This window comes from Brachyistius frenatus, unplaced genomic scaffold (assembly GCF_029030835.1).
Source record: "Brachyistius frenatus isolate BFR_SWC_R1_liver_20210118 unplaced genomic scaffold, ASM2903083v1 Contig_23, whole genome shotgun sequence".
Classification (NCBI taxonomy): Eukaryota; Metazoa; Chordata; class Actinopteri; family Embiotocidae; genus Brachyistius; species Brachyistius frenatus.
In genome coordinates this window covers 1,879,607-1,892,983 of record NW_027210622.1, presented here as the reverse complement: position 1 = coordinate 1,892,983, position 13,377 = coordinate 1,879,607, and the positions used below count along the sequence as shown (strand labels likewise).

The following is a 13,377-nucleotide window of genomic DNA, read 5'->3' as shown; positions in this document are numbered from 1 at the left end:
ATGGGCTGCCATTCTAGTCAATACTCACAAATGATACAAACCTTCAGTATGATATACAGAGTAAAGTCTTCCATCCCTCCCTCCTTTCCTCCGTCCCTCCTCAAAGTGATAACAGGTGGGAAGCAGCACAGCTAACAAGTGTTCAAACATCCACCCAGAATACTGAAAAAAATCCCAGCGCAGCAGAGAGGCGGGCTGGTGCTATTCATGGGGTCTGAGAGATAATAAAGGGGGAGAATAATGTGGGAATGAACTGCTACTGTGTATTTGTGGAGGTATGCGTGTGTGAAGAGCGGGCGCATAAAAAGAACCTCAGAGCATTTTTTTTTTATAAAACGAGCATGAAAACATCAGACAATTTATCTATATGATATTCTAGTATTAGATAACGTGTTCAGGGATGTGATGAAAACAAAATTATCTTCCCACACAGCTATGCTATCTTTCTTGTGTGGTAACAGGAAATGTTGGTGCATAAACTGATCATAGGTTAGAGGGGTAAAGAGAATCATTAGTTGTATATTGTGAAATGGTTTAAAGAGCTATTTGAGAAGTGGGTTCTTACGCTACTCTTCATCAAGATTTAGTCTACCTGAGCAATTTAACGTAAATACATCTTGAGTTGCAGAAAGAAAAAAAGAAAAACACTAATGCAGTAGTTAAGTAGACATATTTGGTGCTTCAATTCAAAGAAATTACAGGTTAAGTCAACGGGTCTCGGTCTCGGCACAAGTAAAGCTGTTTGCAACAAAAACTACAGTATTTAGAAAAGAGTAAACAAATACAACAAATACGTTGCCTGGAGATAGAAGATGTACTGAAGTGGTGTCAAACCCAGCAGGGAATATGGATGAAATAAGCACATGCAGAGAGGAAGATGCTGCTTTAAAAACAAAACAAAAAAGTAATGTGTTTATATATTCAATGTAACAAAACACAACAGAAATCAGTGCCATAATAAGAAATATTACTTCTTACATTTAACATATACATACACACCAAATGTCCCTCCCACATGGGTCCTCCTACTTCTCTCCCACATATAATGGTAATTAGAAGAATCCTTGTAAGTTATCCATGGGGCCCAAGTCTTATTGAACAGCCATGGGCTAGCACTCATTACAGGCTATTTTCTTAAAAAGAACACATTTTTGGCATAAAACAGGAAAGGATGCAGGATGTTCTATCTTAAGAATTATGCCCTTCAACGTGGGTCCCATTGGGACTTTGTTCTTTATTAGACCTGTAACACAGGGTTTTATCTGTGCAGTGTAGACTATAGAGCGACATGTTGTAGGTCTGGCTGACCCCTTTCAAAATGGAACATCAAGATACTCCTCTATATTCCCAGGACCATATTATGCAAGAGAAATTTACTAACCGAGGAGTTATATTTTCTGAAAAAATTATTTTGGGAATCCAAGTTGTATGGACTGAAACGGGTACATGAGCCCAGGTACAATATTTATCACATTTTCTTCATCTGTGGTGTATAATTCACTTATACAAGATTGCCCAGTTCCCCATTAGTAACAATTGATTTGAATGTAAGCAGTGGGTATGATCGAGAGTTAGTGGGGTTTAAGTTAGGTATTGTAAAGACCTTACTCTTTGACCAATTCATGAGCCAGAAAACTGGCTGAAGAGATCTATCACATTCAACACAGCCTTCAATGAGAAAGTGGATTTTGACATGTACAAAAATATCATCAGTGTACATGAAAATCTTGTGGTCTGTGTTTCCCATTAAAAGCCCTGCAATGCAAGGATCCTCTCTTATCTTCTGAGCAAGGAGTTCAAACATCAAAGCAAACTGAACAGAGTCTCAGGGGGAAGCCCTGTCTCCTGCATCACCCAATAGGAAAAGGATAGGTAGATTTGTATGATACAAACTAGGCAGGGTGAGGTCCTTCTATGGCTTGCACATCAGGAAGATCAGAGCCTCCTGCAGGGTTGGAGACAACACAGCCTGGTCAATGATATATAGATGTGTTTTTGGGTCAATCAAGGGTTGCTGATTTTTTTTTGATAAAACATTTTTTTAACCGTGTAACCATCCAGCCTTAGGGATTTTCTGGACTGAAGACATATGAAGCATTCAGTATTTCTTCTCTGGTTATTGGTTGGTCTAAAATATTCCTTACTTCGATAGCTTCGGCAGTTTCAATGATTTCAAGAATCATTTTTTGATGTATGCAAGTGCTCATAGACGTTTTTGAAGCAGTCACTGTTTGGTCTCTTGCAGGTTCGATGCCAGAGTAGAATTTGGTTTCTTCAGTTACGAAGCCAAAAGTTTGTGATTATTAACTCACATATTAACATGGCTGCTTTAAAAGGGTAAGAAATGTTGTACTTTTTTTTTTTTTTTTTTTTTTTTTACCTCGTGAGAAACCTTATTTAAGCCTGCTGGTGTTGTACTAAAGTGTTCCTTTACTAGTTATTTGATATTTGATTCCCACCGTTCACGTGACTTTTGTTTTCCCTGGAGGAAATGTACGTGAAATAATCTGCCCTCTCAGATATGCTTTTAAGGATTCTGAAGAAGAGAGGGAGAGGAAAAAGTTGGTTGTTAATTTATAGAAAGAAGTGGATCTGTAAAAATAGAAATTCTTTTAATTTAGGATAATGAAAAAGATAGGGGCTCACTCTCCATTTATAAAACCCGAATACATGTTCTTTCAGATTAATTGCTAATGAGATACGGGATTCATATATATGACTCGGGGTAAGTAATTGCAACTGATGTCCCTGTATATGAGAGATTTTGAAATAATTAAGTAGTCTATTCTGGTACAAGAGTTGTGTACTGGGGAGAAAAAAATTGTTTTCCGTGTCCTTAGGGTGTGCAAACCTCCAAATCTTGCACAAGCTATAATCACTCATAAATATGTTGATTGCCTTTGCTGACTTAGTTTTCAGATCCTTTTTATTAGAAGTGATTTGTACTTTGGTCCAGTATCAATTTAAAATCTTCCATGACAACTTCGCCATCTACACCGCTTTGCTTCAAAGAAAATTGTTTTTAAGTTGTCATGGTTGGGAGAGTAGATATTCACTGGATTGATCATCCTCAAGAACATTCTGCCTTTGACTATTACGAAGCATCCTCCGAGGTCACTCTCTGTCTTTTCAAGTAGAAAAGGCATTTTGTGTTCCCTGGAATGTATATCCCACTTGAACTACATTTGTAGGAGCCCAAAAATATCTGACCCCACCAAAACATGCCCAGCTTCTCATGTTCTATTGCACATGAATGAGTTTCTTGTGGAAAGAAAATATCTGACTCTTTTCTTTTGGAAGATAAGTGGGAACCGTCTTCCTCTTCACTGGTTCGTGTGAGTCATTAATATTCCAAGAACAAGGCAAATAGACTTATCCGTTCTCAAAGGTAACAAAAAATTATAAAAATGTGACATCATTTGAGGGTGCGTTTTTTTTAAGCATATCCAGCAACGTGTGGCTCGGTAAACGTAAGCACAATACATCATACTGCTGGAACCGCCCCCCATGCAGTAATATTGGAAATAAACATCTTCATTTACAACACACCGCTTCCCTGTCCTGGTGTTCCCAGACCCAAATTCACTGCATGAATATATGGGTGTGGCCACGTGCCACAAGGTATTGTTTCCAGTGGCTGCATCCCACTGGGCATAGACCTCAGGTTCATTTTGAAACTATTTGAGCAGCCTTTAACCAACCTGCATTGACCCTAATAGACTAAAACTCAACCACGGCAACAAAAACATTTAAACCTACTGGGCTTCAACGTATTTACATTGGTCGCTCATTGCTCCGCCCTTCAGAGTGGCTCAGCAAACGTTAATGCAAACAGGGTTTCCAGACTATAACCACAACAAGGACTACTGAAGCTGTGAGTATCAGGCAGGCAGAGCCAGGCTACCCCCCCCCCCAATCCTCCCAGGTCATCCTGTGGTAATGTATAACACGCTTTCCCCTCAAACAATGCCGTCTTTGAGATTTTTGTGTACCACACCAGCAAAAGGAATGATTCTACAGTGAAACTAGTTGGCAGGTTATTACAGATGTATATTTAGAAAACCCCAAAATAAAAGGGCAACACTAAAACATTTTTTAATGAAAAATGGAATGCATTTCTTTTACAGAATATCACCAAAATGTCAAATTAATGTGTGATAGTGTGTTTCTGTGAAGTCACCCTCTCCTCAGGTTAATGCACTTGGATGCAAAATCCAGCACATTGATGATCCCAATGATCATCAACAAGACAGGTGAAACAAAACAGAGGTTTAGTCTGTAACCATTAGGAGCAAGCCTAGATTTTATGCTTATATTTCTGTTATTGTACATACTTAAACACGTTAAGTAGGAAATGTAGTTGCCTTTTTGGAATATGTTCAGAAAATGTCACAGATTATAAAGAGTTGGCTTTTAACAGGTTCTCTTTAGTCTAGTCAAGCACTCAACTGATTTAATATTGTACACCGACACTGTCGCATATGGAAAAAGGATCAAAATCGATGCGACAGAAGCAGAGAATTTCTTTTCTCAGTCTTGTCAGACCCAACCAAAGCTGGCTCAGAGACATTACCTCAGACAATTTATCACATTTCATGCAGCTCCCTCTAAGAAACAAAAGGGTTTACACAATTTATTTACATATGCAAGAATACTCCCCAATGCCTGTAAACAAACTCTGATGTGTAAAAACAGTGGGGTGTTTAACCAACCAAAAGACTAAACACAACCATAAAAAAGTTTATGCTTGTATTCTTGCCAGACGTTACATTTACCAATGTCTCCTCAGTATGTAGAAAGAAAACTTAGTCGGGACAGATTTAAATTCATGCTTATTAGCAGAATAACAATTGAGAATCTGGAATATTTGCTTCAAATTTTTAAACTTGAGAGAGAAATATGACTGACTATGAAGAAAATACTGAGCAGACACAAATTAGGGCATCTACAGGGAAGCTAAGAAGGGAGGTAAGCAGACATGAACTAACACCTTTGATTATCATCCGAGACAACATAAGCTGTGGTACTGATATAGCACGTGGTCTAATGCTCAGCAATGTGATATTTTACAGAACTTGCAGTGCCACAGGAGGATGCAGCCAACGAGGCATGAGGATGGAGCTCAGCTAGTCTGAGCTGGCAGTTGTGGCATAACAGCAAAGCTGGAAAGCCTGGATACACGCTGAACAGGCTGGGTGCCACCAACTTGTAGCTACATCCAATAACAGTCAACAGTGAAGATGATCACATCTTAGTATTGTTACAGCTGATACCACACTACTACTCACTCGGTGCAAACTGTAAGCTCAGTGAGATCCACTCAAACAGTACACTTGTAGTCTCTTGTATTCTGTGTAGCTCTACTTTAATACAGACTTTCACAGTAGGCCCGACTGCCTTTGATCCCACCGGGTCTCAACCCTCTCTCCACCCACCAACGTCTAAACCAAGTCAGGACCCAATCGTATCAAAATGACTTTTCAAGGAGGATCCTTTGAAGCAGTGCCTCTGTTCGGCACCAGACCGGTCGCTTGTGTGTCTTCACAGCACGACGGCAGCAACAGCACCAGCGTGGAACGAAAACAAGAGAGAGCACAAGACAACAGAGCGAGAGGCGAGGGAGGACGACTTATCTGCTTTCCATTATGTTGTTTTTATCCCATGCAACTAAAAAGTAAAATTGTGTCAAATTGTCCTCGTTTGTAAAGTAAACTGATAAAGGCAGTTCCCACATTTTAATCTAGTGGAGGAGTGAAACAATGACTAAGAGACAGCGGGAGGAAAGCAGAGGGAGGAAACATGGCAAGTGTGAACATAGGGAAAGAGATACAGTAATCACAGTTAGATATGGTAGACAAGCGTTCAGATAAAAGGAGTGATGAACAGACAGAGAGACTGACTGAGAAAAAGGAAAAAGGCCATCGTCAAGCAGATAAAATGATAAGGAAGTAGGAAACAGCAGGTACAGCAGACATGGATAGACTCACTAAGATTGCAAGGAGAGAGCTAGAATGAGAGAGGGAATCAGCAACAAGATCACAAGAGAGGAGGGGGAATAAGACTGGGCGTCTGAATTGAAACGAAATGGGTAATGAGATGCTAATGTAACAACAAAGGAGAGAGTGCCCTCCGGGGGGAGCTATGCTACAGCAAGCTGCTTTAGTATGAACACAGCAGAGGGGCGAATTTAATTTTAAAATGCCCTTTATTAAACTACTGCAATGCACGTAGATCCATTCGGGTGCAGGTACAGTGATTAAAGTCAAACCCAATTCACATCATCCCACCTCTGGCTGTGTTTGAGCTAATGAAAACACGCCCACCCTCGGAGATGGGTAATGAAGGACCTAAATGGGAAAAAATACCCAGCTCGGGTTCATGTCAACCATCCAGGCTGCGATATGAGGCGAGCGAGAGGACAAGGTCTGCTGACGACAAAATCTATGCTGAGGAAGAGGAAAATGGAGGAAGGGATGAACAGAGATGGAGCTGGTCAGAAGTGTTGAGGAAAACTAAGTAAAACTGTGACTTGCAGTGATAGCAGAGAGGATTTTGAGTGGGAGGAGGAGTTGGAGCTCCATAAGTAAAAAGGGGAATAACGGAGAGATCTACGTTGCAAACGATGTTATTACTCAAGGGGATGAATGCTGAAGAGGAGGGATGCAGAGTGCTCGTCTGAAAAGAGTGACTGGGCAGTAGTCAAGAGACCGTCAAAGAGAATACTCTGACAGATATGAGCCTAGAGATATTATAGACGCACCATGAAAAAATTAGAAAGCTGGAAAATCATTATAGCAAATCCTCAAGGGGATGCTGAGAATGAGCCAATACCAAAGCACAAAGAAAGAAAATTAAAGTAAGCTTAAGGCCATGTGTAAACCTGCAGGGAATGTGGGATATCTGGGCTATAAAGAGATGCAGAGGTAACAGAGGTGTGTTGAAGAGTATTGTTATGTGGAAAGCGTGTAGGATTCATGTGTCAGCTGAGGCACAAAGACTCGATGAAAAAGCTGTAGTATGATCTCATGAGGATGTTGGGAATTAGCATAAAGAAATAGAAGACAAGCAGAGCTGAAGACGATACTTCTGGAGACTGAGTTGAAGAGGTTGGGTGCTACTGCAGGTCCAATATGAAAGATGCAGTTTGTACTAGAATATTTTTTAATAAATGTGAACCCTGAAATGGGACCAACGTTTCACAAGATCCGTGTTTACTTTAGTTTTTCTCAAACAGTGGGTAAGAAGAATATCCATATCTATCCTCAGCTCTGTGGTTTGCCTGTGGGCTCTATCTTCTATTGCAAAACCAACATTTCTGATGTTTCTAGTCAACTTCCTATGGCGCCATTTGACCCAACAATTTTCACCAACCTTACACTTTAATATTTAAATATTAGAATATTGATATTCTTGTATAAGAGTGCGACATCATATCTTTAGACTGAATTCAAACATAAAGACTACGTTAATGCCAAAAACGTGCTAAATCAGCTCATTCCGCAAATACTGCTGTAGCTCGGAGGACCTGCAGGCGTGGAGCGTGTTAGCAGTGGCACAGGCTAATTGGGTTTCCGTTCTTAATTAGGTCAATTAATTAGGAGACGCAGCTGAAGCCATGAGAGCTCCATCAGGTCATTTTGGGATTACAGGGAGAGAAGTAGAAGTCGTGAGAAGCGAAGCAAAAAGGTCACTGGAGAGAGTCTTTGTGATAGATCCCTTCACCCAACAGATGAATGTTATCACTAAGTCATACATGGACGGAGGGTAATTACGCATTTGTGACTACTTAATCAAGTCAATCGCTTCTTTTGGGAGTCAGTGAATTGAAAACAGAGGCCGCCAATTCGTGCAATTTCCCCACTGACACTCATTGCTGTTAATCTGTCATGAGAAACACATGAAATGATGGAAGAAAGAGATGCAGGAGAAATGGAAAAGAACATTCACAGGCATAGGACTGTAAAATGTGCTTTCATGTGTCATCCACTTGGTCTGTGTGACTCCAACTACCCCAGAGGCTTCAAAAATAAGACGTACACGGACAACTCTTCATTTCTGCATGTCTGGTCACACAGCACATTATTTTGTACCACTGTACATAACAAATGACAGCTTCGATCTTTAGAGTCTTGATTTAGTTTGAAATGAAGGCAGTATTTTTCATTACCACCAAAGCAAAGCACAAATCCATTTTACATTGACTTTCAGTATGCAGGTCATATCAGGCTTCAGTGTTCTGATGTTGATGATGAGTTAAGTCTGATGAGCTCATCAAGGGACCACAGTGTCTTAAGAGTCACACTCACCTCCACTAAGAGGAAGCAGGGCACGATGTAGGTGCTGGTTTTCTGCAGGTCTCTGGTGTCTGCAGGAAGGTTCCTCATTGGCCTCCTCTGAGCCGACAGCCGACTGTCAATCATCTGTCGGGTCAAAGGTCATTGTAAAGCTTGCGTCTACAAGAATGGTTTTGTTTGTGTGAAATGGATATGCTTGGTGTAGAGATAGAGTGCAGTAAGGAGATTATGTCGGCAAAAGCTAAACCTGCAAATATTGAACTTGACATTATTAAACAATATTATCACACAACTACAGACACACATGGAAGTTCATGCAGATGTGGGCAACTTTTAACTATTCGTAACAGTTCATAATTTTAAAAAAATGCTTTACTGGCTGACAGGTGAAGTACATATACAAGGAGAGGCACTGTAATATGCAGTATTGAAATAATACAGAATTTTTCAAAGTTGTCATCATTTGAATTGACACAACTTCAAACTCCTCTTGGGTCAATCTGCCGGTTAGATAATATTGTAACTGACGTGACATAATTGCAAGAAAAAAGCCAAACTAGCACTTTGTTCAACTTTGCAACTACAATGAGTCACTTAACAGGTAGCCACGTTCAAGACGATACAACAGTGTAAGTAGTAGTCTATTTATATTCAGTCTCTGGCCTAAACTATATCTTGGACTTTCATAGTCACAAGACTAAAATAACAAGTATGGTGCTAGCTAAGATTGAAAAACCTCTTTTAGGTTTTACTCCCACAGAAATACGCCGCCAGGCAGAGACTGTTTTAAACTCCATGTGTACTACATTGGCATTGCTCTTATTTCTCAGGTGATGCAGAGCAACCAGGCTGTGTGTACATTCATATTGCATGAATCGACTACATTTGATTACTTTCAGTTCAAGGCAAGTAGTGCATTCAGTTTACTGGCAAAACTGGAGTTTTCATCTCGTCTTAGAGCTGCAATCACCTAAACAGTTAAGCAGTGGTTTAATGTAACTAAATACATTTACACAAGTACTGTAATTTAATATAGTTTAGAGGTATTTGTACTTTACTGCAGTTTGTCCATTTAACGCTGCATTTTATTTCTGCACTACATTTCAGCAAAACAAATACTGAACTTTTTACTTCACTAAATGTATTTCTCAGATATAGTGAGTAGTTACTTTGCAGATTCAGATGATCAATACAGAATATAACCAAGTAATTTCATAGAATGTATTATTCTAGATTAAGCTACCCAACAGTTTATGAAGTCGATCTACCATTGCTTGTGTGAGACCAAACCTTTACAATAAACAAGAGAAGCATCATGTGTGCAACTACTAAAGACCTGAAGTTATACTGAGGACACCTCCAGCTTCTCGCTCATGATGTGTCCTCCATTTTTAAAGGCTGCATTACAATAAAGTGACATCATTTTTTTTTTAACCTACCTACGTACTTACTATTATAGCAGTTATATTATTCAAATTAGACCCATTTAGTCATTATATCCACTTTACTGATGATAAGATATGAAAAACAAATCTCTGGAAATATTTTGTGAAAGCTCCAACAGTTGCCCGCACAATTATCAATATTAAGGGATTTGGTCAAAAATATTGTGATGTTTGACCTCAATCCACTAATAAACTGCTGATGGCTCCTGTGCCTCTTCTTTTCTAAAGGTAATCATGTCTAAGTACAAAGAGGGAATCCTTTTATGATCTTTTATTTTTTTTTTAAATATGAAAAAGAGATTTGTATGCAAACACACACGTGTATGTGTGTATGTATGTATGTATATATATATGTATATATATATATATATATATGTGTGTGTGTGTGTATATATGTGTGTGTGTGTGTGTGTGTGTGTGTGTGTGTGTGTGTGTGTGTGTGTGTGTGTGTGTGTGTGTGTGTGTGTGTGTGTGTGTGTGTGTGTGTGTGTGTGTGTGTGTATATACATATATACACAGGCAGACAGGCAGACAGACAGACAGACAGACAGACAGACAGACAGACACACACAGACACAGACACACACCCCAGTACGGGTAGGCAATCAAACGGAATTGGGGGGGAAATGAGGTTGAAAGGAGGAGAAGTAGAGTGGAAACAGAGGAGCGATGATCAAAAACAAAAGCCTGACAGAAAGAGATAAGAGAGACAAAGTCATGATGCAGATGTTCGGAGAGTCTTTAGAAGTAAAGAAGGTGGTGGGGGAAAGCCAGCAGACTCAGCAATGGGAAATAATAGCGATTGGGGGATAACAGGTAGAAGTTGACAAAAAAATAGCTCCAATCCCCAGGAAGAGGTGGAAGAGATGGTGAGGAAAGTTAAAGTAAGAAAGGTAGCTTGAGAAGCTCAGGGGTTTCTGACATGCAAATATCTGCACTCATACTAAATAAGTCAGCTTCTGCTCTTTTTAGTTTGGAGAAGCTTCAATAGGCATTCAAATATATAATCTTTGATTAAGACAGCAAATGCATTTTTTTAAATCACGATACTATTTAATAAAGCTAAAGACCTTACGCATCTTTAATATGATTTTATTCAGTCAAGGACCAATTGATTTTCCCCTAAGATCTTGAGCCTATTCTCTCATCTCCTTGACAACAATTATCTCGCTGACTTTCTGGCTGTGGGCGAATCTCTGCTCCCTTGTCAGCCCTTTCTCCAATCAATGGTTGTTGTGGATGAGAGCGGAGGAAGCCACTTCACAAGGACGGAATGCATCCATGCTTTAATCGTGAACCTGAATACCCATTCGTCATATTTTAAAATGAAAAGATGATAGATAAAAAAAAAAGAGGAGGTGAATAATTCATAACAGTTTACACAATTCCCAAAGAATACACTATCTTGCCATTTATGATATTAAAACAAAATGTAGATTTCTATGAAGAACAGGAAAAGATATCCGTTTAATACTGCTGGAACATGTTTTACAGAGTGATACACAATATTCACTATCAAATAAAGAATTAAAGATGTAATACACCCAGAAACCTGAATTCATTTAGATCCCCTCTCTAGGGGTGGGCGATATGGCCCTAAAATAATATCATATATATTTGGGTATATTTGCGATGACAATATTCTTGACAATATGGATAAATACTGAAAAATAATTGATAATTAATTTGAATTATAAAATTTCAACAGGTATTTATAGATTTATGTCAGCCTACATGTAAGATTATGCCTTCAAATATTCATTCAAAACAAAACAAAAATGATCTCTCAGTTCTCTAGTTTGTTACAACATTCAAAGTGAGATTTAGATCCTTTAAAGAGCCCTGAGTGGGGATTTGGAGGTCCAGCGGTGCAGGAGAGCTGCAGCTCTGTCAGAACGACTGCCGTGATCAGCAGCAGAGCTTCTAACTACTTCCTCACCACTGTCAGCAGATTCAACGATGTTCAGGCCGGATTTTCTGAAGTTTAGGGTCGACATATGCCCATTAATAACGTAGTTTGAGTCGAGCACTTTACTTGAACGTCTGCTGCGCTCCCGTGTGTGAAAAGGGGCGGAGCTGCCCGGTGTGAAACACAGAGAGGACAGCGGAGGACCGGAGGAGAACTAACGACCGTCCATTAAACTCACACTCAGCTGAAAACCTGTAGAATACAGCTGCTTTCAGTCACGCTTGTTTGCTCGATAGGCTGCAAATGTATGTCATACAGTTACGCTGCGTAAAAGTATGACGTAACTACGTCAACAGGTTGGAAAATTGGCATGATCACGATGTATATTTTTTTTTATACCGGTATTATTGTGAACGATATGATATGGCACACCTCCAATCCCCTCATCTGGAACTGTTTAATCTAACGGAAAATTGGAGTTTCTACACGTATAATACGTTATCAAAGCTGGCCAGAGTTCCGATCCAGCAACAAGACTGGATTAAAAAAAAAAAAAAACTACATTCAAACTTGGATTTCCTTTTAAAAATGCATATAGAATTTGTCAAAAAGATATGCATGTGTCTGCGCAGCTACACAAAGCTACAGAATAATGGTCCCTTCAATTTAAAGATGCAGGATGTAGACCTCAGAAATCATTTCTGCAAAAATGACTCCAGCTGCTGTCGCAGTGTCCACAAAGTTGAACTGCAGTTATCTGGCAATGAAGTCCCTCTTGGCAGTTTTAGTTCCACATCATATATTTGTCATCATGCCCTTCTATTTATAGCTGAGAATAAGGCATGTTTATGGCCACAAAGGGGCAAAATATCCAAGAATTTCCTTCAAAAATCTTTGCACAAGTCAGACAGACAGTATATAAAGTGTTAAGCAGGGAAAATGTACAAAAACACACACAGACAAAGCACAATATGCTTATACTGCTGTGGCTCATGTACATTTTTAGCCCTCTGCCTCCACCACCACCTGTCTGCCTCATAGGAAACACCATGCCACTATCAACCAACTACTCCAATGCAAGTTAAATCTTCTCCTGCACAGCATTAAGTGTTTTGAGATTGACACAGCATTCACTGATGCTACGTAAAGACAGAACACCTTGTACAAGTTATGGCTGGAGGTGAAAGGATTGCATATATAAATACATACACACACTGGAGGTTGTCGCTGGAAATCCAGTATTTGGGGTCTTTCTTTATGAGCCTATCTTCCAAAGCAGTGACAAGCAATCAGGCATAAGGCTGCCCTGACTGATTGTCTCTTGTGTTGCTGCCTGTGTTGTTCACCATGATGTGCATCCTTAAGCCTCACACTGGCAACACAGCAACAAAAGACTCACTATCTCATTGGCGCACATGCACAAGGGCAGTCACTCTCTTACACGGGCTCACATTTACACAAATGTATGCACAGGTTCATTTTTACATGCATACAAGTGACCATTATTTCAGTATTCATTGCCTGTTAATTCGGATGTCAGTCCAACAAGTGGTACCACACAGCTGAGACTTAAGTGTGAGTGTGAGACAGAGAGTGAGGGGGAGTAGAGAGAGACAGAGAGAGAGACATCCTGCACAGAATTTAGGCTGTGCTGCTCCTCAGGTTCAACAATGTGGGTCACAGAGATGCACAACTGCACTCACACACACATCCAGGCACAGACCGTTTC

General features: G+C 39.8%; 1 protein-coding gene across 4 annotated transcripts in view; it reads right to left on the bottom strand.

Moving 5' to 3' along the window:
* plppr2b (phospholipid phosphatase related 2b) overlaps positions 1 to 13,377 on the bottom strand; it is a 53,327-nt gene that overhangs the window by 39,365 nt on the left and 585 nt on the right. For all 4 annotated transcript variants that reach the window (XR_011310864.1, XR_011310865.1, XM_069697321.1 and 1 more), the window contains exon 2: positions 8,307 to 8,420. Coding sequence is in view for 2 of the 4 variants with exons in the window: in XM_069697321.1 (XP_069553422.1) it covers positions 8,307 to 8,420 (114 nt within the window). In the remaining 2 variants the exon portion in view is untranslated. The remainder of the gene's footprint in view (positions 1 to 8,306; positions 8,421 to 13,377) is intronic.